At 34.3% G+C, this 24,831-nt stretch overlaps 2 protein-coding genes across 2 annotated transcripts in view; one reads left to right on the top strand and one right to left on the bottom strand.

Moving 5' to 3' along the window:
- The window catches only part of l(3)72Dn (UTP4 small subunit processome component l(3)72Dn), a 48,544-nt gene that overhangs the window by 18,673 nt on the left and 5,040 nt on the right, over positions 1-24,831 (bottom strand). The window contains exons 5-7 of the mRNA XM_074173547.1: positions 23,644-23,827; positions 16,557-16,771; positions 16,316-16,483 (exon numbers count right to left, since the gene is read on the bottom strand). Coding sequence (XP_074029648.1) covers positions 16,316-16,483; positions 16,557-16,771; positions 23,644-23,827 — 567 coding nt within the window. The remainder of the gene's footprint in view (positions 1-16,315; positions 16,484-16,556; positions 16,772-23,643; positions 23,828-24,831) is intronic.
- LOC141481644 (uncharacterized) lies at positions 18,423-20,710 on the top strand. Its single transcript, XM_074173548.1, has 2 exons — positions 18,423-18,674; positions 18,740-20,710. The coding sequence occupies exon 2, from the start codon at positions 18,957-18,959 to the stop codon at positions 20,304-20,306; it is 1,350 nt and encodes a 449-aa protein (XP_074029649.1). The 5' UTR covers positions 18,423-18,674; positions 18,740-18,956; the 3' UTR covers positions 20,307-20,710.

Here is a 24,831-nt window from a genome sequence, read left to right as displayed (position 1 = left end):
GTTATCCAACATGTCTATCATTTGCTCACAAAAATAAGTGCTTCTATCAAAATCGTCTCCCAAGAGCTCCTGAGCAGGTATCATTTTATAAGAATACATTTTATTTTCTTTTAATATGTTTACTATCGATGTATGGCTAACATTGAATGTAGTGGATGCCTGTCTACTCGAAGTATGTGGGTTGTCTTCAAACTCAAGCATCACATCTAATTTGAGTTCCTCACTCACTGCATTGGCAGCTGCTTTTTTTATCTGCCACACATGACCGAGCTGGAGAAAATGCTTCTATTTTGCTTATTGTTCCCTGAGATATGGGCGGTAAATTAGGAAATTTCTCGTGAAATTGGCGAGCTACTTCCTGTTGGGTTCGGGTTTTCATCTCCGTAGCCAATCATTTGTAAAACTGTTATTTCATGCATTTCCGTTAATCTAACCATTTGTCAGACTTGAAGTTGACGAACTTTAAACTTAAATTGAAATATCGACAACTAATGTTGTAACATACAAAACAAGTTGACAAGGCGTTTTAAACTAACGTTGTCGTGGAAATTATTTACAACAAACGATATATCACAGCCTATACTTCCTATTTTGAAAATTGTTGGTTGTACCTATCATTAGACGGGGGTTGAAGATAGGGTTATCATTTTTCCGATGAAGTACGTCAAATTATAATTTAAATTTGACATGTTTCGGGATTTTGTTAAAATATGTACCGGCTTTTACACGCTGTATATTTTTCAATATCCAACAATCGTTATAGGGGTCACAAAATATTATTATTGATCATTCATATCTGCCAGGCCTCCCGTAACGGCTCACAATTTTTTAAAGTTACGAATGTAACTTCATTACAATTTTGGGATAAAACTCGTCAGCGCTTCATTACTATTCGGTAAATACAACTTATTTTATATTCCAACTCCAATATTTAGTAGTTTAGATATTCCAGTATGCCGAATATTACACAAAGCATTTATTTACAATGAAATATAAAAAACACTGATTCCATCAAATACAATTTCACATTCTTGCGTATGACATATGTACTATTCCAGACTTCGTTTAGTCGAATTGAAAAATAATAGGTTATTAAATTTTATGAAACAAACCGACAAGTTTCAGAACTTTCTTATTACTCCAAGATTACTTTCGAATACAATTCTTTGAAAACACAGACTGCCAGAAGCAACTTGCGTCTTCAATGGTTCTCTGTGTTTATTTTATTTTTCGTGTTATCATGCTCACTCAGTTCCACAGTGAAAAATCAGTCGAATCGTATATTAACTTTTAAACTTGTCACAGATCATTCATTTGAAGTCACAGGAAGTGAATCAACTTTTCATATACAGTAGGTTCAAAAAAGGTAAAATTTCGGATAGGCTGTACCCTACAATTTCAAAAAAGATTGGATGTACCTTTATAAGACGTATATAAACTACTTATACGAAAGAAAAAATCATTGCTATCTCTCACTTATCTCCAGAGTAACATCCCTCAAAAGTTCCGGGAGGAGAAAATATTAGGAGCAAATAGTTGTTGGTTCACAGATGGATCAAAAACACCTTCAGATTCTGGTGCAGGTGATTTCAGTCGCAGACCCAGGACAGAGATATCAACCTTCCTAGGAACCTATGCGACTGTATGCGGCTGTATGCGACTGTATGCGGAAATGTATGCTAATGCATTGTGTGGCTCCTACCAAGCAACGTCTAAATTGGTAGCAAATTGCCACAAGCGACTCTCCTCGATAGGAAGACTTTACAGATTGTCTCTGGTTTGGATTCCTGGACATACTGGCCTGGAAGGCAATGAGGCTGCTGACTCCCTTGCTGCATGCAGCTTCATCGTACCAGAACCTGTCATTGGCATCCTTTATGCTTTGCCAAACAAACACTGAACACCTGGATGGCAAAAAGATGTATGGACTTCTGGCAGAATCTTCCAGGATTGGTTCACTCCCAGGCGTTTATTCACCCTTCGAAACTTGATACCAAACAATTGTTGGACTACAGTAGGGATGAACTATGATATCTAACAGTCCTTCTTACAGGTCACTGTCATTTGAATCATCATATGCAGATACTCGGACAATCGGAAGACAGTATGTGTCGCCTCTGTTTGGAAAATGATGACACAGCAGAGCACATACTTTGTGCCTGTCCCGCTGGGGACCGAATCAGGTTCTTCTCGGCAGATCCGTACTCTCACCATTTGAACTGAAAGACCACTCACCATACAGACTAATCAGCTTCTTTAAGAAGCTGGGTTTATTTAGCCGAGTGTGAATAGGTGAGAGCCACAATAAACCCTTGTGGGTTGCGGTGGAGGGTCAAATAGACCCACTCACTTTAGACCTTACCTAACCTAACTTGAGTTGCTTTTTGGTGATGAATCTACCCATATTAAGTTTTTGGGTTTACCTTCATAGTTTAGGCTACACCTAAACGATTTGATCTCCACAAACTTTATTGAAAAAATATATCACTAAACATTAGCTTTTTCAAGTGATTATCACTTTTTCAAGTGATTTAATCACTTGAAAATGTTTAGCGAAACATGTTGTGATATATTTTTTCAATAAAGTTTGTGGATATCAAATCGTTTAGGTGTAGTTTGTGAAATTACTATGGATCTTTATCAAGTAACGGCCGAATCAATTAGAAAAAAAAATAATTCAAATCAATTGTTTCTGCCATCACTTTAGAAATCTTCAATTATTTTTTGGCGCTATATTAAATGGCTTATGTGCCGCAAAATAAACCAAGTGAGTATGCATTGCAGACCAATTTTGATAATTTGATTTTGTATTCAATTTCGAAGATAATGCGGAATCTTGTCGGACCTCAAAGAGAATGACCAAACTTTATTGATGAGATTTTTTCAGGAGGTTTCAAACAGAAACAAAGATCCAATGCTTCTGAACCACGTTTCAGTTAGAATCAAAGGAATGCACATCATGTATAACTACTGTGAAATAATAAACAACCTGGACAATGGGGTATGTTCCTGCTGACGAAAAGCAAGTAGTTTTCATAAAAGAGGTCTAAAACAACGCATTTCAAACTTATCATTTCAATCTTTTTCTTTGAAAAATTATTTGAATACTTGAAAAAGAGGAATGAAATAATGCATTTAACATTTAAAGGGCTTCGTTTCTACTTCACCATTTGACAACATCGGTTATAGCTAATAAAGGACAATGAATCTATTACCTGTATGAGACAAACAAAGATGACATTCTGTGACATATGACATTTTGTGCACCTAACCTATCTTCCTCTATATAAATAAATAACAAAAGAACTATTGTTTATGTGGCTAGTGGAGGTGGTATTGGACTATAATTTATATTTTGCCTCAATTGTTGATTTATAAAGATAATTTTCCATATTTTAAAGTGGAATATCTAGGCACGTATAAATTATTTCAACTTGATATAGGCGCTGTTGCCAATATGTGAATTAGAAACAAATCCCTTATGAAATGAAAACCCGACATTTGAAACATCAATTTGAATACTTTTCGAAGTGAATTTGAAAAACTCATGAATTGAACTCTACTCTACTTTGCTCAAACTTGCATTTGCTGTAATAACCCAAATTGAGAAACATTCCCCATTATTGGTTAGATGAGGAAAATGGTTTTGCCATAAGAAAAAAGTATTTTTTTAGGTGCATTTTACATCTAATTTATGAAGATTTGATCGGGGATTGGACCAAAGTCCAATCGTTCCTAAGGAAGAGCCCAGGAGATCCAAGACCAAAAAAAGCACGCCAAGTTCGATCAAATTTCAAGGTTTTGCCCACTGTTTTTTTTCAATTACCGTGGCGAAGTGCATCAAGACTTCTAGCCACATGATCGTAAGTTGAATAAGGAGTATCATCTTGAATTTATGCGCCGCTTGCGAGAAGCAATACGAAGAAAATGTCTGGTATTGTGGAAAAACAATTCATGGCTTTTGCATCACAATAATGCATCTGTCAAAAACAACACCGTAATCGTGCCTCAGCCACCGTATTCATCAGATTTGCCCCCCTTCGACTTTTTTTTGTTCCCAAGATTGAAGAAACACATGAAAGGGCGTTTTGCAACAATTTAGGAGACATTATATCTGAGGGGGGCTACTTTGAAGGGAACAAAATAGAAATTGATGAATATATATAAATATTTTGTGGAGAAAATTTAAATTCACATTATTTTTCAGACCTCGTATACTCATGTGGTAAGTACGTAGAGTAGGTCTTTATTGGGCATGAGTTTTCTTGTTGAAGTTCAAGTATAATTAAAATCAAATTGGTTGTTCTTTTTTCAATATGTTGTTTCATTTTTTGACATCTGCAACAAGTTTTTAAGGTCAAGTACTATCGAGTACTAACTATCGGTCATTTCTGATATTTATATTCTCACACTTTTGAAATGGAAAAATATATAATATAAAATATATATAATATAAAATATATTTAATATAAAATATAAATAATATACAATATATATAATATAAAATATATATAATATAAAATATATATAATATAAAATATTATAATGTAAAAAGTATCTCTGTTGGTGACTAGTAAAATGCTAGAGAAAGATTCCAAAGTATGTATGTATCATTGAAAACTCAACAAAATATAGAAAACTGAATTAGAATTAGAAATGGTATAATTACTCCAATAGTTACCCGCAATTTGCAAGATGATTATAGTTTTCTTAGAGTTAAAATACTAATGGATGTCAAACTTTCGGTTTAAATGAATATAAATATATTGTGACATTATTTCCTATTGTATTCATGTCGTTCGTTGTTTGAACCAACAAACAAATTTTGAATATAATATCGCTATAAATGGAGCAAGTGATAAAATTGGATCCTATTCACTTACAAAAATGGTGAATGCTTTTCAATAAATGATGAAGGTGTCATAACATTTCATGCGTTTGGTGATTCATGAGCGACTTCGCCAGATTTGAGAATGGGTATTTTCCCATGGCACATTGTTCAGGAAATATTCAGTTTGCCGAACGCTCTTTATCTATATCTAATCCAATAAATTATTGAACGTACCTTTCACATTCAAAGTCTTTGAATGTGAATCAAAGATCAAAAAACTCTGTTTATCAAGTAATATTTCTGCAGAGAAAATGGCGTTTTTCTCCTTATTATATTCATTTAGGAATCACACGTTAAAAGGTAAGACCTCGTCAATCCTTGGCTCGCACAAGTTTCGACTTTTGAGGGTTGCCTTTCGTAGGAGTGCGGCAGCTGGTTAACGGAAAAACAGATTTTTTAAATACAGATATACTGTAAAAAACCAGTGAATTAAATTATCTAAAAGAACAATTCGTTCAGGCCAGTATCAACTCCCTACACTATAGGTTATGGACTGACACCTATCAGAAAACAAGTACTCTCCTGGCTAATACCACGAAGGGCGTTGGATTATATCCGACAGGTGTCAATGCAGGATTCTTCACTGAAGTTATTCCTGCATATGCTGTTAGCGAAAAAACTTCCGCAACAGATTTTCAATGATTGGAACACACTTGCAGACCGGTTTTGGGCTCTTTGGCTACTCGTCAGTGCAAGGTAGTATCTATTATGAAAATCGAATTCCTTTCAGAGTATCATTTCTCGAACTAGGCAAAAGCGAACGATAAACAGCATGTTTATTATCGCTCCATCTGCCTGTGAACGAGGTAACCAACCGCATATCCGAAATTTGCCCAAAAAACTTCACAAATTGAGTGGGCATACTTGGAGACTGGCTGTAGATCATTTTTATTAAAATATATTGAGAAATATTCTATTTTTTTATGTTCTAGCAGCTCACTTTACTATTTATTTCATTTTACCACCATAATAAATTGATGATATTCATTCACTACAGCCACTATCGGGCAAGAAGGGTAAGACGAATTTTATCGCCTGCTCCACCTACTTTCCGGGAGATTCGGATACTGTACCTCCTCTTGCTGTTAGACGACTTATCGACAATAGCAGAAGGAACTACAAATAGTAACGAGATGTGACTCCAATTCACACCATATAGCGTGGGGCAGCACGAATATAAACCGTAGGGTAGAGTTACTCTTTGATTATATACTAGGGGACGTGCTGTCTGTAATTAATAAGGGCTCGGATCCAACTTTTGTCACTAGTAATAGGCCAGAGGTATTGGACTTAACCATCAGCTCGCATTCTCTGAGCAACAAGATACACCATTGGTCTGTATCTACTAAACCTTCTTGTTCAGACTATAGATATATTCTTTTCAATATTGAAACAAGTCTAAGACCAGTAGTGGAATATCGTGATTCAAAATCTACTGATTGAAGGGGGTATTAAAACTCCCTCCAATCGTACTTTGACGACGGATTCAGTAATATTCACAGTTGTAATGATATGGATACAGTAGCGACGCAATTTCGCGAAGCAGTGATCTCATCCTATCGTGAGAACTGTCCACTGAGGGTCAAAAGAGTCAGGTAACTGGGAGCTTTATAAAACCACCAAACGGGAGTCTTGGAGGAAGTTCTGTGAGAGTATCTCTGATTTACCTCGCAGCGCAAGAATTCACAAGATTCTCTCTAGAGAGCCGACTGCTGAAATTGGGTCGCTTAAACGACCCGATGGAACATTTACGACCTTTAGTAAAGAAACGTTAGAGCTTTTGATAGGAAACCACTTTCCGGGAAATCTGACTCTTGATAACAACAGCGCCCATCTTCGAGGGTGCTAAACGCCAAAAAAAGAATGACTGGGACGTCGCAAAAAAGGTTATTACAGCACCGGCAGTTGAATGGGCTATTCAGCCCTTCAAATCTCCCGGAGAGGATGGTATATTTCCAGCTCTTCCTCAAGACGGACTGGGAATAATTTTAACGATACTCACAAAATGGTATAGAGCTAGTCTGGCGTGGAACTATATACCAGCCAGTTGGTGTTCACATATCCTACAAAGAGATATGTCCACTAGCCCCATAATATGGAGGTGTTTCCTTAGTTGACAGTGGCCAGTCAGAAATCCTACTGTTAAGCGTAGATTTTTCCTGGTCATCGCCAGATATTCATTCGGTGCCAGTTTCCCAGGATCCCCAAGGGTGATTATGGCAAGACTGTATCCTTTGATTCCATCCCATTTCTTTAGGGATTCAGCATGGGTGTAACGTTTGGCTGGTTCCGCAATTGTCGAAGTCATCAGGCCGTAGATGTCACTGGGTCGGATTTCAATATCGAATATCAGTATTTAAAAGGGTAAAACCTATGGTATCCGCAGCGGCGGCTCGTCAGAGGAGGCAAGGGAGGCTTAGCCTCCCCATATAATTTGAGGCTATTCATCGCAATAAACTAAAAGATATTGACAAATAAGCATGATTATTTTTCTCTAAAAATGCTTGGGTATCATTACTTCACCATTAAGACTGTATCCTTTGATTCCAACCCATCTATTTAGGGATTGAGCATGGGTGAACCGTTTGGCTGGTTCCGCAATTGTCGAAGTCATCAGGCCGTAGGTGTCACTGGGTCCTTAAATTCTAAGTCCAGCCGCTTCCTTGACTGAAGAGTCGGCAATGCGATTATCTTTACTCCTGTCATGCCCTTTAACCCACCTCAGGAGAATGTTATTATCTAATGAAGCTTTGGCTAAATCTTGGTAGCACTCTAGTACTAGCCCTAAGGCAACAAGTTGTCTGTTCAAGGTCTGTGCAGATTGTTATGTTTTTGCCATTGTTTAATGTGAAAACAGACATAGCTGAATATCAATTAAAAAAATGTAACAACAACTTTTAGATATTTCATTTTGCCAAAGTTATAAAAATCATAATGAACAGGTGAATAAATATTCATGAACTTTTATCGCAGGATCGTATGAAGTATATACAGTGTGGCCCATATTTAATGGAGACACCCTCCTAAAATTTGAAGTTGTAAATCGATTTTAATATTTTGTTTTTTAAATGGCAAGTACTGAAAGGTCTACCTTGGGGCAAAATTTGATATGTTTATTAAAGTTTCAGGGCATACTACGATATTTTTTCTTAGTCGTAAATCGGGATTTTTTATTAGCGATTTTTTTATTGAAAAAATCACAACGCCATTGGATTCAGAGTGCCTCTAAACAGGTGTGATCAAAATTTCATGGAGAAATATTCATTATTAACAAAGTTAGGACAACTCAAAAATTCGAAAACTCACAGAGCTAACAGTCACAATATATCATTTTTTTTATGATTTCAACAATAAAGTGCCGCCAGATGAAAAAAAAACAAATAGCGTAAATATTTTTTATGAAAATAACGGAATTACATTCACACAATTCAACTAACAATGAAGCAAAAAATTTTAATAAACGTAACTAATAACTAATTATTGAAATGTTTCGATTCAGTGTAACAATTAATTCTAACTCATATTCTAGTAGCCTCTACTAATCCACCACGTATTTCGATACATGTGTCGTAGCGCTTACGAATGTTTCTGATTACGTTCCTTAGTTCTTGAGGGCTAATATCTGCACATACCTGCCGAATTCTTGAGCGGTTTTTGTAAACCTTTTGTGTGAGAAGTCCCCAGAGAAAAAAGTCCAAAACTGTGAGGTCTGAAGATCTGGGTGGCCACTCTATAAACGGACTACCACGGCCTATCCATCGGTTTGGAAAATGTTCGTTAAGCCATTGCCTCACAGCTCTGGGATAATGAACTGAACACCCATCTAACTGGACAATTAAATTTGATCGTTCATTGATTGGCAGCTCGTGAATAGCATCCCAAAACTCTGTGTTTAAAAATTCTAGAAACCTCTGCGCATTAATGTTTTCCTCAAAAAAGAAAGGACCAATAATTCGTTCGTTCAATATTCCTCGCCAGACGTTGATTTTTTGGGAATACTGGCTTTTACAGTTTATTACCCAGTTAGGATTATCCGCTGTCCAAAAGCGACAATTCTGTGATGACACTACTCCATTTATAGTGAAAGTGGCTTCATCGGTATATAACATATTTTTTAGGAAATTTCTATTGTTTAAATATTCCCTTGGGCCCATAAACAATATTCCAGGCGTCTTGCTTCGTCGCCTTCTTGAAGTGTGTGTAAAAATTTTGGCTTGAGACATCTCCGAATAGTTTCTCGTGGAATATTCAAATCTAAAGTGGTATTCCTTATACTGGCATTAGGATTATTTCCGAAATAATCTAAAATGATTTGATCATTCCTGTCATTCCTGTTTTTTTAACATCATTTTTGATACTGCACCAGTTTCATTGAATATTTTATTTACCGTACCGCAGCCAATACGAGGACGATCTTTATAGGGTGTTTTTTGTAACTGTAAGCTGTGTGAGTTAGTTTTCAAATTTTTGAGTTGTCATAACTTTGTTAATAATGAATATTTTTTCATGAAATTTTGGTCACACCTGTTTAGAGGCACTATGAGTCCAGTGGCGTAGTGATTTTTTCAATAAAAAAAATCTCTAATAAAAAATCCCGATTTTCGACTAAGTAAAAATATCGTAGTATGCCCTGAAACGTTAATAAACATTTCAAATTTTGTCCCAAGGTAGACCTTTCAGTACTTGACATTTCAAAAATAAACAAATTATTAAAATCGCTTTACAACTTCAAATTTTAGGGGGGTGTTTCCATTAAAAATGGGTCACACTATCAAAAGGGCTCCACGAAGTTTAAAATTTATAGCCCATAACCCATATAGCCCATAAAGCCCATAACCTTTTATCCCATTATTTATGCCAACGGAGATTAAGAAAAAATCTGTTAGTTAACAATTGAATAACTTTTTGAAAAATGGTAATAAAACTTTTTTTTCTACGGGACTCGATTCATTCAAGTGTTAAGAAGATACTAAATTTTTTTCAAATTTTTAAAATGGCATTTTATGTTATAAAAAAAGTATTTCTTTTGATAAACTCTCTTTGGCGGCAGCCCGCTTATGCCGTAACAGCCGCGCGGAACCCTATTTTCAACGTCAAATTAAAATTATAAGTAATAATAATAATAATAAAGGTCTTTATTATTTTCAAATAATATACATATAGATTTTAACATTGCATGCAAAAAATAAAAACATTTCTGAAAATAAAGGGCGAAGTTCATTTTCTGCAGACAAACGATAGTTTTACTACGAAAATGTTCTTCCGCTTAACGTTTGTACATGTAATTGACAAATAGACAATGAGAGAAATGAGTGATATGTGACGAGAATCGTTATGTTTGTTGGTTTGGCAGCGGGGCAGAGGGGTATCTAGACTTGTGTTTTGAATAAATTATTTTTACATTCTGATCTGAAGCAAGTAATACTGAGGTTCTTCAAACTTTCAGGAACGGAATTATATAAATTATAAATTTGGTAGGTGAAAGATCGTCTGAACATTTCAGTTTTGAATTTAGGTGGGGATAATAATCCTTTAAATCGTAGATTTAAATTATGTATGTCTGTCCTGAAAGATATTTTGTTGTACAAATATGAAGGAATTTTAGATAAAATAATTTTGTAATATAAAGTGACCGCATGATGAACTCTTCTATTTTCCATATTCAACCATCCAATCTCAATTAATTTATGTGATATTCTCTGATTTTTCCTCACGCCGTATATTAGCCTCAAACACGAATTCTGCACTTTCTGAATTTTATTTTTGCAAATAGTTGTTAAGTTCGGACCATAGACAGAGTCAGCGAAATTAAAATGTGATAAAACTAATGTTTCGCACAGGTTCATTTTGATTTTTCGAGGAATTAAATGCCTGTTTCCATAAATCAGTTTTAGTGAATCATATGCCCGTCGAATCAATTGATTAACATGTTTTTCGAATCTTAGGTCTGCCTCTATGATGATGCCTAGGTTTTTAGCTTCTTCAACAACGGGGATCGACTCATTATTAATTTCTATATTAATAGGAAACTGAAATCTAGCCCGATTATACATAGAACCAAATAACATTACTTTAGATTTAGCACAATTTATTAGTAAATAATGTTCACAAGCAAAATTAATGAACGTCGCCAGTTCCCTATTAATTATTTCAGAAGCATCATCTGCTAACTGCGGAGGAAGAGTGTGATAAATCTGTGTATCATCAGCATAGGCATGAATCTTACATTGTTCTAAGGATTTTATTAAATTGACGATATACACAGAAAAAAGTAAAGGGCCCAGGATTGGACCTTGAGGCACCCCCGAGTTCAATGTCATATATTCGGACTGCTTTGATTCAATTTTTACGCACTGTTTACGATTGTCTAAATAATTTTGTATAAGGCCAACAGCCGATTCTGAAAAACCTATATAGTGCAAAATATTAAACAGTAATTTGAAGTTAATAGTGTCAAATGCTCTGCTGAAATCCAGCAGTACCAATATTGCACACAGACCTTTATCCATTGAGGCAATGATATCATCGACTATATTAAGTAAGGCTGTCGTACAGCTGTAGCCTTTACGAAAGCCAGATTGAACAACAGGCAATAGTGAGTGGTCGGCTAAATGCTGTCTTATCTGTACTTCAATGGATCTTTCTAGAATCTTGGAAAGCACGGGTAGGATACTTATTCCTCTAAGATCCTTGTATTCTGAAGGATTTTGTTTCTTGGGTAGAACTTGAACCACTGCTCTTTTACAAACAGTAGGGACAACACCCCTTGAAAGGCTGAAATTTATGATGTGTGTAATATATGGCACAATTAGAGGACAACAAAGTTTGATAAGTTTAACATTCAGCCCATCACAGCCCATTGCATTGGAATGGAGATAGAGTTTCGGCAGTCGGGACTTTTTTATCGGAAATTTCCTCCTCTTTAACGAACTTTTTTCAAAATTGCTTAAATATTAATATTTTTTGAGTTATTAACGAAAAACTAAATACAATTTTTTTTATCTTATTTTGTTAATAACAATTGCAATTTTTACCTGCACCAAAATCCCTCAAAAACATTTTTCTATAGTCCGTTCATAATTTGTTGATAGCTAACTGCAAGTTTGACCCTCATTAGAGAACTGAAATACAGAGAGGACAGCTAATATGATATAATAACAAAAACCAAACTAAAACTGGCAGTTTAAGATGTTTTCGACTAACCCACCTTGTATCTGAAGAAATACAATACAGCTATAAAACTTTTAATCCGATTATGTAGGTATTTTGAGTGGAAATGAGTGACCAGTGTCGTAGAGTATATGATTAAAACATTAGTTACTTTAAATAAATAAATATATTGATATTCTTAAACTGTAGGTACTGTAAACTATATTTTTATTTTAAAAAAATTCTTTATTTTATTCAAAAATAATAAGTTACTTGCAATTTGTAAAAGATACATTTATTTAATTAATACCTATTTTTAAATGATATAAACTACGATTACTTACAAAACTATTCAGATTCAAAATAAACAGGATCATCTTCGGAATCCGAGTCGTCTTGCAGGTTAATAATTAGCGGTTGTGTCTCTACAGTCGCATCAATTATATTGTCAAGATCCCACATTTTTTGTTCTTCTTCTATTGCATGTCTTACTGCATCTCGCCAATTTTGTTCCGTAATATGTTGTAAAGACTCATATAACAATTCACGTACAGCTTGTATTTTATATGACGTATTTTTTCTAGCCACATAGCTTTTCATTTGTGCCCAAATGAGTTCAATTGGATTTAATTCGCAGTGGTAGGGTGGAAGTCTAAGGACTGTGATGTTTCGTCTTTCCGCCATTTTGTCAACTACGTATTTCTTGAACTTAGATTTGTGTTGCCGGGCAATTTTTAAAAGTTCTGCTTTAACCATTCCATCTTCGTAAAGCAGGGACTTATTCCGCAGCCAGTCAATGATATCCTGTTTCTTCCACACAGTCGTTGGAAGTCTTTCAACTAGTCGTGAATGATAAGGTGCATTATCTAATACTATAATTGAGTTTGGTGGTATATGTTCAATCATCTGCTCAAAATACTCTTCGAAAACATCAGCTGTCATCTCCTCGTGATAGTCTTTTGTGCTTTTGGATTCAAATTCCAACAAACCATGCTTAGCAAATCCTTTTTCACTGCCAATGTGAGAAACTATTAATCTACAGCCTTTACCAGAGGGTGGGGAAATACCAGTAGACCAACCTTCCATAAAGGCTTGCCTGGAGCTTGATATATTTTTATCTGTCCAAATTTTTGTGAGAGTATGACCTGCGTTTACCCACGTTTCGTCCTGATAGTAAATTGGCCTTCCTTCAGCCCGAAATTTTCGTATAGATCTTAGATACTTTCTTCTCCAACATATTATCTCTTCCCGGTCAATCAAAAGTGATTTTCGGTCTGATTTCTCCCACCGGAAATTCAATTCTTTTAAAACTTGCCACAATTTGATTCGTCCGACATGAGGCAAATCCGGGTCGTCTCTAACTTCTTGTAAAATTTTGTTTAAGTTGGGTATTTCTTTTTTGTAAAAAAATTCGTGAATTTTCCTTCGAATACCATTTTTGGCAAATTCATCAATTTCAATAGGTTTTCTCCCCCTCTTTAAGTATTCGTTTGTATTTGGGTTAGCTATACCTTTTTTTTTCTTTCTGTTAGGAACCTATATATTGTTGACTCCCCTACGCCCGTCATGTTGGCACAACTCTTGATTATGTTCTGAACAGTGTTTGTGGGATTCTAAGAAACCAGAGCATCGTGAACGTTCAAAACAATAGTCTTCTCTCTTGGTGAATAGACAGACTTACTGACTGTACGCAACAGTACCGGTGTAAAACTTGATGATGTTGATGATGATGACGAAGCCATCGCAAGCAATCAAACAAAACAAGCAGGAACGAAAGGTACGTATATGTTTGTAGGAATATGAAAAAAAGTTACTCACGCACTGCACAAAATTCGCAAAATAAATATTAGAGACGTTAATTACTGCCGTAGACGCCGAAACACCAACGAGCCGTAAATTAAATGCGATTAAAAAATGTACTAAACCAAAAATTATTTTCGTTCGTAACAACTTCACCCTTTCAAGGCAAGTTTCGAATATAAACTGAAGCTTTAGGAACCTCCGCCTATGATTTTACGAGTTTTACGACCGTTTTATGACTTGGGCCCTCATTTTGTGCTATCGACAAATTATGAACGGACTATAGAGGTGATTCCGAATCGAATGAGCTATCGCTAGTATTTTAGGACCTTTATCTCTATTTTTCATGTTTTTGAACTTGTTGATTGGACTATTATTCATTAGGCCAAAAATGTGATTTATTTATTGCTCTGTAGGAGGTTCTGAACATACTGGCACGAATCTCAATATTTCCAATATCGAATATTTTCAAAACAACCTCGAGACGAGAATTAGTTTCACGTGCACACAAACCTACAGAATAAACGAGAACGAATGAAATGGAAATGCGCCACACGTTTCAACCCTCGTCACTTTGAATTAGTAATTAGTCAGAGAGAGCTAATTCTCTATGAATTCCGCCACTTCCACACATCGGTTCGAGATGGATGTATGAGGAAAATCAGCCACTGATTGCCACCTCAATAATGAATGGGCGTAAGAGGGTAACAACCTTTGAGGTGGTAGCGACACAAGAGAAAACGTATGGAAACTAATTGAATCAAGATAACTTAGGATTCGAATTCGTAGTGAAGGAAACCGTCTGTTTTGAGTGGCGGATCGTATTGGATTTGGTGAGTGTGGTTCGAAATGAGGGGTTTTCAAGTGAATCTAGTTATGTAGCAAGCACAATTCAGCACATGTTGCAATACAATCATACGACTATCGTTTTCACTGATTAAAACGTGACCCATTATTGATGCGAGTTAGAGAAGGTTTCCGTCATTCTACTGCTCATATAATCATCGACGTGAGATATTATTCTGTTGGGATTTCATTATAATAATATAAGTTTATTCGTGACATTTTATAATACATGCATAGGAAATAACAAGCAAACCTCTGAATAAACTGATGATAACTTTGAACAGAACAACTTGTGCCAAAGTAAGTCAGAAAAATTCCATACGCAGGAAATTTTCTGTGACGATTCCTGCACTGACGCCTGTCGGATATAATACAACGCCCTTCGTGGTATTAGCCAGGCAAGTAGTTGTTTTCTGATAGGCGTCAGTCCATTCAACCTACTGTGTAGGTATATCTAAGACTAGCTTGAACGTTCAAAGTTCATTTCTTTAGATTTGTTTACTGCCAGTCTTCAAGCATAGCCCACTGACTAATAAGAAAGTTTTTCCTCCTTATTCAGAGGAACCGGGCAAATTTAGGATATGCAGTTGGTTAGTACCTCTTCCACTAGATGGAGTGACATGTTGTTGATCACTCCAATTCAGGAAGAGGAATGAAATACTATGAAAGAATTCCGATTTTCAATTATGGAATATCATTGACTTTAGGTCGATGATGGCCACTATCTTGCACTGATGAGTGGCTAATGAGCCCGAAACCGGTCTGCAAGTGTGCCCGTTCCAAAATTGAAGGTAGACTATTTCAGTTGTATTGCCACTTGCATATGCAGGAAGTTTTCTGTGAAGATACCTGCACTGACGCCTGTCATATATAATCCAATATATATGTATATATATATATATGTATATATATATATATATATATATATATATATATATATATATATATATATATATATGTGTATATATATATATATATATATATATATATATATATATATATATATATATATATATACCTTTTCTCAGGTATATGAGTTCATATATTCAACATATTGATAGTTAAATCGTATTTCACCCAATAAAGACCATTATTATTATTATTATTATTATTATATTTCTCTACCTCCAGTATATCAAAAATAGCTTTAAATCTTTTTTGAAAAACCTCAGGAGCACAGTTTACAATAAACGGTAATCTTGAAAAGCAGTATCTGCCAAAAGATGTAACAAAAGTACATAGAGTTGAACTCTCATTATCAAGAGCAATTTGCCAAAACCTGTGTGCTAATCATGTCTTGTATATATTTAGCCACTAAATGTCACATATCAAAAACATTTGTAGTTAACTAATAGTTAGAAATTTCGTTTGTATTGTATGTATCAATATATTTGTAAGTGTGTGGTTTTCATTCCTCTTTCTATAAAAGAGTTCATCCTGTAGAAGAATGTATCAATAAATGAATAGATGAATAAATAAATGGAAAAACAAATAAATAGCAGTTGTTATTATATTGCAAAAAAAACCTAAATTTCAGGCAAAATGTGGAATTAAACCACATGAAAAATAACCAAATGATTACCTCTGTTATAAGAAAATGTATTGCAGAGGATCATACTAATGACTTACCTTCTGTTTATTGATGATTGTAATACTACTGTCATCATGCAATATGATGATATGCTCTGCTCTTGGATCAAATGTTATATTTCTGAAAGGATACCCTCGACTTTTCACCTCATTTTGTTGCCTTGAAAACTGTGTCAATTGTTTTTTCCTAATATCATACTCTATAATCTATAACAAGAAATTTAATATGTATTATCAATTCACAAAATTATCTTCTTTCCCAAATGTCCCTCTCGCTCACCTTATTATCTGAATACGCAATAATTAAATAAAGCATAGTAGGGTGAACAGCCATGGCAGTTGGAGGACACTTATATTTTGGTAGTTTACAGTGATTAACCCACTGTTTCATCTTTGACATCCACGTAAATATGGCAATGTTACTGGTGGGATCTCCTATTATCAGGTACTTTCCACAAGCAGAGATAGTCATGAAGGTGATGCTGTCCCATTTATCTATAAATGACAGAGAAATTTGAATGTATAGTTGAAGTAACTGATATAGTAATCTTAAAGCTGTCGGCGAAGTCAAAGACCAAAAAAAACAATACAAAGGAATTATGCCGCAACGAATTAGTCCACTTGGACTGAAGAATTGGCGGTTCGTATTGGATAATTTCTACTAACAGAGTTTTATGATTGGCTGAAGAGTCATAAAATTAAATTTGAAGTCATGTTATGGTGATCAACATAATATAGCGATGAGTACCGCGTTGTGTGTTATTAAAGGAGAACTGCTGGTAGGTAGGGGGCACTATATCTTTTACTTGAACTATACATCTACTAGTAAATTCAGAATGTTGGGTCCAAACCTAAAAATATTGAGAAAAACGAACAAACTGGCGCTTCCCATTTTTCTTTTCCTGCTTTTTTTTGCAGTTAATTTTGGAAATATAAAAAATATTATCGCGCTTTGACTCTCTGGTTTGTTGTCAGTAGATTTAAAATTGAACTTTATGAATTATATTATGAATATGGAAATGTCACTCTAAATAATCGGTCCAGTAACTTTTATAGCTTTGAAGATTCAAATCCATAATTACTTTTACATTCACTACCTACATCAAGTAAATTTTTTTGAGATTCTATAGTCAATCAGAATCTTGAGGGTAATTAGAATATTGATGTGCAGCTTATGGCACATTGAAAATTACCAAGTTAGTAGAGGCAATCTTCAATAAATAATGATTTGCAATATTCTATCGGCATTGGCCAATATTTCAAGGGCTTTTTCTGTTGCCAAAAGTGATGGTGACTGAGGGAAATTTTTCCAAAGTTCAGTTTAGAGACAAAAAAAAATTGTTTTCAGTGTTGAAGCGTTGATCACATTCCGAAGTTGTAGGATTATAGTTTTTGCCGGTCCTGTTGTGGTAGGTGTAATGTATACACATTACAATTTTGCCATCCGCACAATTAGATATGGCTTTTATAATATTTTTAGTCACACTAACAAAGAATTGTTGACTTCTTCAGCAAAAATTTTAATATTATATATTTTTTGTTTCTATCATATTCACAATTGACAAATTTGTTAGCAACACCTCCATGTTTCCCATTATTTCTTTAAAACGAACTTGTGAATTTAGAGCTGATAATTTTATTTCATGAAAGATTCACCTGAGACTACAAATGTTCAAAGACAGATAGAACTTCAAAACTCGATTCGTCTAAAAAATTCCATTTGTTCAATTTTACTTGAATTGCACTAGATATTAATATGAAATACACTCTCCTTATTGAAGTTAGATATATTCGCATTGACACCTGAGATATCATATGAGTCTTGTAAGATATTTTCAAGCATAATTAAGTTCTGAGCTAAGTACAATTTTGTCAAAGTAGCTATTATCACTAACAATTGTATTAGCAGTAAAATCTATAAATTCACACTCATCATATATTTGAAAAAATGGTGTGAGTTCATTGTTTGTAATATTTCTAATGTTGAATTTTGCATAATGTTTGAAGTGAAACCTTCTCTAATACACCTCGTGTCACCAAAAAGAAGAATTATACTATGAATATGAATACAATCCATTAAAATTAGAACCCTGTATAATAGTTGTAAAATATATCAACATGATTAAAAACGAGAATAACAGGTAACTATAGTCTATTTCAAAAGAGTGTAGAGTAATAAATCATGAAGTGTCATAAAATTTGCCTGAATTTCGTTGTCGTCCATGGGCGTAGGCAAATCTTAGGATTATTAAACTTAATAATTAAAGTAAATTAAAAATTACAGACATAGATAATAATAAAAGGCCATTTTTGGGAAGTAATTTGGTCTAAAACTAAGTACCTACATGTATTTAGGTAAGTAAAATTTCTTAAAAAAAGATTAAGATTAATTTTAGTGGTTCTTGTAAACTTATTTAATATGCAATTTGGGTTCATATACTTGAGCATGATTTCTCAAAAAAGGGTTAACACTTAGTTCCGAGGTGCCATGTCATTATAATAATCCCTTTTTGACCCTGCCCACCAATCATGCAATACCTATTAAACCCAGGTAATTAAGAAAAAGGGTTTAAATATATTGTAATGGTGTCTTAAACATTCGAGTTATAATAGTAATTGTTACTACACCAATTAAACGTACAGTGATATTGTGATATAGAAATAGTGAAAAAGTTATAAAATGGGGACATTTACTCCAAAGAAAAGAAGTGTAAAAAATTCTCCGCTATCTGTTTGCGAAAAAGTTATAATTTTAAATGTATATGATTGCATAAAACACGATCACCCTAGTTTGTCTGTGCAAGAAAATGTTGAGCGATGTGCCCGAATGACTGGAATTGGACAGTCCACGATTTTTAAATTATTGCGAGAAAGAAAGATATCAGGCCAGGTAAGTCCATGCAAGAGAAAATCAGGAAGACCAATAAAAATCTTAGATAAAGACACCAAATGTGACATTCGAAGAAAAGTTCATTCGTTTTATTTTAAAAAGGAAATACCCACTCTTGAAAAAATATTTATCGAGATAAGCCAAGATAACGATATTTCTTTGATATCCAGAAAACTTTTATGGAAAACTTTAAAAAGTATGAATTTTGCCTGGGAAAAGCACAATCGAAAGGCACTATTACTGGAAAGTGATGAAATTGTTTGCTGGAGACGAAAATATTTGACAACTATAAAGCAGTACCGCAGAGAGCAAAAGAAAATTTTGTATCTTGATGAGACGTGGATAAACGAAGGTTATATAGTCAAAAAAATGTGGCAAGATAAAAATATAACAAGTTCTCGCCAAGCTTTCATAGAAGGCCTTTCGACGGGTATTAAAGTGCCTTCGGGAAAAGGGAAGAGGCTTATAATTGCTCACATTGGAAGCGAAGACGGATTTTTAAAAGAAGGTTTGTTAAGCTTTGAGTCGTGCCGGACGGGAGATTATCATGAGGACATGAATTCGGATGTCTTCGAAGAATACTTCGGGGAAATGTTAAAATTTCTTTCAGCTGATTCGGTCGTGGTTATGGATAATGCAAGCTACCATTCAAGGCGCTTAGAGAAGGTACCAACTTCAGCTTGGAGAAAGCAAGAAATTATTAACTGGCTGTCAAATAAAGGTATTCAGTTTGAGACGAATTCAGTAAAGAAGGAACTACTAGCCATAGTAAAACAACATAAATCTCGCTTCATGAAATATGCCGTAGAAGATGTAGCAGAAAAGTATAAAGTAACTGTGCTGCGTCTACCGCCATATCATTGCGAATTAAATCCTATAGAACTTATATGGGCACAAGTTAAAGGATATGTTGCAAGGCACAATACCACATTTAAAATGAAAGATGTCAAGGTATTGTTTGATCAAGCCATTATGGAAATCACATCAGAAAACTGGCAAAAAGCAATCCAGCATGTTTTAAAAGAGGAAGATAAAATGTGGGAACTGGACAACTTGGTCGATCAGGTGGTTGACCCTATAATTATAACACCAGGGGATGATGACAGTTCTTCGGATGAAGACTATACTGATGTAGAATAATTTAATTGAATTGTAAATATACTGTAGCGGGATAAGCAATCTGGACAGAGACCAGTGTATCAGTGACAGTGACACTTTTGCTTAGGTTAGGGTTTAGAATTAAGGGTAGTCTGAATAATTATTTTCTCGGAAGGTTCTCGAAAATTGTACCTAGTAATCTCTAGAACATTCAATTAGGGTATAAATAGAGTGTTGTTAAACGTTAAGGGAAGTTCACAGTTTTAGTATTGTTCAAGTGTCAAATTGTAATAACGTATCCAGTAAAGTTCTTGTCGTTTTTGTGAATAAATTGATTTAAAGTCCCCACAAGTGTTTCAATACGTAAAGTTCGTTCGTGTGTGTTTGTGAGTATTTCCCGATTTCGGTTCGTATATATTTTATTGTTACATTTTATATTTTTTTAATAACACTGTTCTGCTGTATTAAATTTTTATTTCCTTTAATATAATTTTTATGAATGCATATTCTTTTGGCAATTATCCCACTAGCGCGCCTCTGGCTCAGTATTTATCCGTCGATAACAATGGACAAATCCCTTAAAACAGGGTGATACCTACCTGCTCTTTATGAAACGACATAATTTTGCAATGCGGACTAGGGAAGTGACAGAATTTATTGACGGATCACCCTGTAGCGCTTTTGAATACTTAATGAGATTTTATTACTCTACACTCTTTTGAAATAGACTATAAGATTATTCAGTACGCACATCCTTCTGAATTCTTGATACAGTGTGTAACAACTAAAACTTAACAGAGCCGTTTTTTAATATAAAACGTAAGATTCTTAAAAAAGCTCGGACACGTCGTTTTCTAATTAAAGTGGGACACCTTTCAGACTAATCAGATGTTTTGTAGTACGCACCCCCTCGAAGGGGTGCGTCCGACGACCCTTATTTAGATAGGGAAAGTAGGTCGAGTGGCACCTTGTTTTAAAAGTGTTTCGAATACCTTTACAACTCTGTTAAAAGAAAATTTTTGCAAAGATTAGTTTTCGAGATAATTTGAAGATTTAAAGGTATTTTTATTGAGTTCAACTCTTTTTAAAATAAATCAAATTGTTTTTAAGGTACAATTTACGTTCAGAACTTTCAGAAAAAAATTAATTTTTGCTTTTTATGACAACCTGCTAATACGTGTCCATTTGATTTCGTAAAAAAGTAAGAATTATTTGTTTATTTCGAGGAGATTTTTTCGGGGGATGGGGTTGGTTACCACCCTTACTTTTAAGGTAAATTGAGTGGCACCTCCTTATGAAGGTTGCCTTTTGATGTGGATATTTTATGCTTCTGATGAAAAATGAATCATACTAAAAACTTACCAACACAACGAATACAACCTGCTGATTTCCTTGACTGCTGATGACACAGAAAAGTTTAAAAAACTGTTTTAGGGTTAATAAATCCCAATAATTGATTTTAAAGCACACACAAAAAAGTAACACCTAATAAGGGTAACTCACATAGGAAATTTAGAGTAAATGTTCAAAATGTGCGCCATTTTGCTCCATGCAACAATAAAGATTTTGTTCGAATTTTGCTCTTACATTATTCAACATCTCAGGAGTTATAGCTCGGCATTCATCAATAATTCTACCACGTAATTCATCCAAATTAGCTGGCTGTGTAGCATAAACTTTAGACTTTAAATATCTCCACAAAAAGTATTCCAGTGGTGTTAAATCTGGTGATCGTGCTGGCCATTCAATTGGACCTCTTCTGCCAATCCATTGCCCTTCAAAATGATTATTCAAAAAATTTCGAACCTGCTGGGCATAATGGGGTGGTGCACCGTCTTGTTGAAAATGGATAAATTCATCTTGACATCTTGGATCCTATTCAATTATTTCAACTATACGAGGTTGTATTGCCTCTTCAAGAAGTTGTAAATAAGAATCACCGGTTAAATTTCCATCAATGAAAAATGGACCTATAATATGATTGCCTAATATTCCGGCCCAGACATTCAACTTTTGGGGATGTTGGTTATGTATTTCTGCGTATTGTCTTGGGTTTTCATCCGACCAATAACGGCAATTGTGACGGTTCACGCAACCATTTAAATAAAATGAGCTTTCGTCCGAAAAACAATGTTATGAAGCAGCTCGGGATTTTGCATTAATCTCTCACTCATGCCCACACAAAACTCTTGTCTTCGGTCAAAATCATCCTCATTGAGTTCATGAACAAGTTTAATTTTGTAAGGATGGAATTTGTGGTTTTTAAGGATTCTCCATGCGCTCATAAGGCTTATTCCGGCCATTGCTGATAAACCTCTTGTACTTAATCTGGGCTTGGCGATGACTTGACCAATGACTCCAATCGCATTATCGTCATTCACTACCCTTCTCTGAACATTTCTTTTCTTATTTGAAACTGAACCTGTCTTCCTGAATTTTGTGACCAAATCCAGAACATAATTTCTGCTTAGGTGTTTACCAGGGTTTTGCTCGTTAAATAAAATTGATGTTCTATTAGCATTTTGGTCGTTTCAAAAAAATAAAGCAATAACTGAAACCCTTTTAGCAGTAGTGTAAGGCATTTTTAAACAACAATACACGAATCGTTTAAACAAAACAATCAAACAAAGTACTAATGTAAACTGGAAGAAGAGGAGTAGGTATTGATTTTAAAAAAGGGATTATATTTAACAAAAAACTGATAAGAAGAACTGCTGGATTTTTTTTTATTTAGGCATACAAGTTACCGAATGGTCTGTCTAAAGTGTTAATAATATGGCAATTTTAACTTCAAATCATCTTGAAAACTAATCGTTACTAAAATTTTCTTTCAACAGAGTTGTAAAGGTATTTGAAAGACCTTTAAAACAAGGTGCCACTCGACCTACTTTCCCTATCTAAATAAGGGTCGTTGGACGCACCCCTCTGAGGGGGTGCGTACTACAAAAAATCTGATTAGTCTGAAAGGTGTCCCCCTTTAATTAGAAATCGACGTGTCCGAGCTTTTTTTAAAAATCTTACTTTTTATATTCAAAAACAGCTCTGTTAAGTTTTCATTGTTACACACTGTATTTACTTGAATTATCAAACTTTTTTCAATTCGCGTAAAATCTATATAATTTGTCACCTTCAGATTTATTCATCATCAATTGATTTTGGATATATTCTGTAACTTTTATTAACAAACAATTTTTTGTCATTCAGTTCACCAAATCTTTTTAAAACAGTTTTTCCTGATAGTGGTGATTCAAATCTGATGAGTTACCAAAACAAAGATAAATATGAAATTTGAATGTTTGGAAGCAAGATTTTCATATGATTCTGTGACTTGTGCAGAGTGAAATTAATTCAAGAAGATAAAATTACATATCACTTTTACCTTTGAGTTTGATTGTTTGAGACACTGATGCTCTTCCATTTTTATGAAGATCGTATACGATCAAACCACCGGTATTTGGAGCTGTTATCATTTGACAGTTATTAGGAGTGAAGATGGATCGAATACATGGCTCATTCTCGTGTTCCAAATCAGCTACTTTCATAAAGTTTGGCACATTCTCCTCCTGAATAAAAATATTGTATGTAATTCAATAAAATCAGTTTTATAAGGGCAGATATAGAATTTGCAAATGAACTTATTTACTATAACACTTGTGGAAAAACGTAATTGCTGCAATATATAGAGTATTTCACAATTTTGTGATCAATCTTTTAGGAGTCGTTCAGTGTAATATATAAGACATTTGAAACCAAGAACTCATATCTGAAAGTGTCTCCACAAGACGCCATGGCCTTATGATGTTGTTTCAAAACAATAAACAAAAATTTTAAAAAATGCAAGATGTTTCAAATAATGACATCTATTATTTTGCAGAATAACCTCCAACAGATTAAACCCATAGTTCTAGAACATACAATATATTTGTATACCATTAATTATGTGACTTCACATGAAAACTTGTGCAACAAACAGTAATTAGTTTTTCCACATTTTGAAAATATTGCAACTGTCAGTAAAATTTTGCTAAACCCCGTAGATGTGCAAACAACAATCAAAAAGAAGCAAACTATACAATAAATAGCAAAGTAATATTCAATATCAGCAAGGTCCAGGTGGAAACAGTAGTGACACCATAGTAAAACTATTTTTTTTTACATGCAAAACAAATCAAGTTCAAATACATATACCTAAGTTGTCAGCTGTGTAAAGACACATATTACATATTTGAAAACAAAGGAAAAAGAAAACTTTTTAATGTCTAAACAGGAATAAATCCAATTAACAAGACATATTAATATCATTAGCAAGCATGTTACAGTTTTATATCTGCCTATATATACACACATATACATATACACATACATATATACATACACATATACATGAATACAATACTAATTTATCAACTAGAAACACCTGAAGAGAGTAAACAAAAAACAAAATAAAGGAAACATTTAGGAGAGTTAAGCAAAAAATTAGGTGAAAAACTTTTGTTCAGAAAGCTAGGAGAGTAACTGAAAAAAAAAAAACATAAGTCAGATGTAGATCTAACAAGTAAAAACATAG

The sequence above is a fragment of the Leptinotarsa decemlineata genome, unplaced genomic scaffold (genome assembly GCF_025532065.1).
Source record: "Leptinotarsa decemlineata unplaced genomic scaffold, Ldec_3_MD MMD2_tig00000251_RagTag_RagTag, whole genome shotgun sequence".
Taxonomy (NCBI): Eukaryota; Metazoa; Arthropoda; class Insecta; order Coleoptera; family Chrysomelidae; genus Leptinotarsa; species Leptinotarsa decemlineata.
The sequence above is the reverse complement of the archived record's forward strand: the minus strand, read 5'-3'. Positions and strand labels throughout refer to the sequence as shown.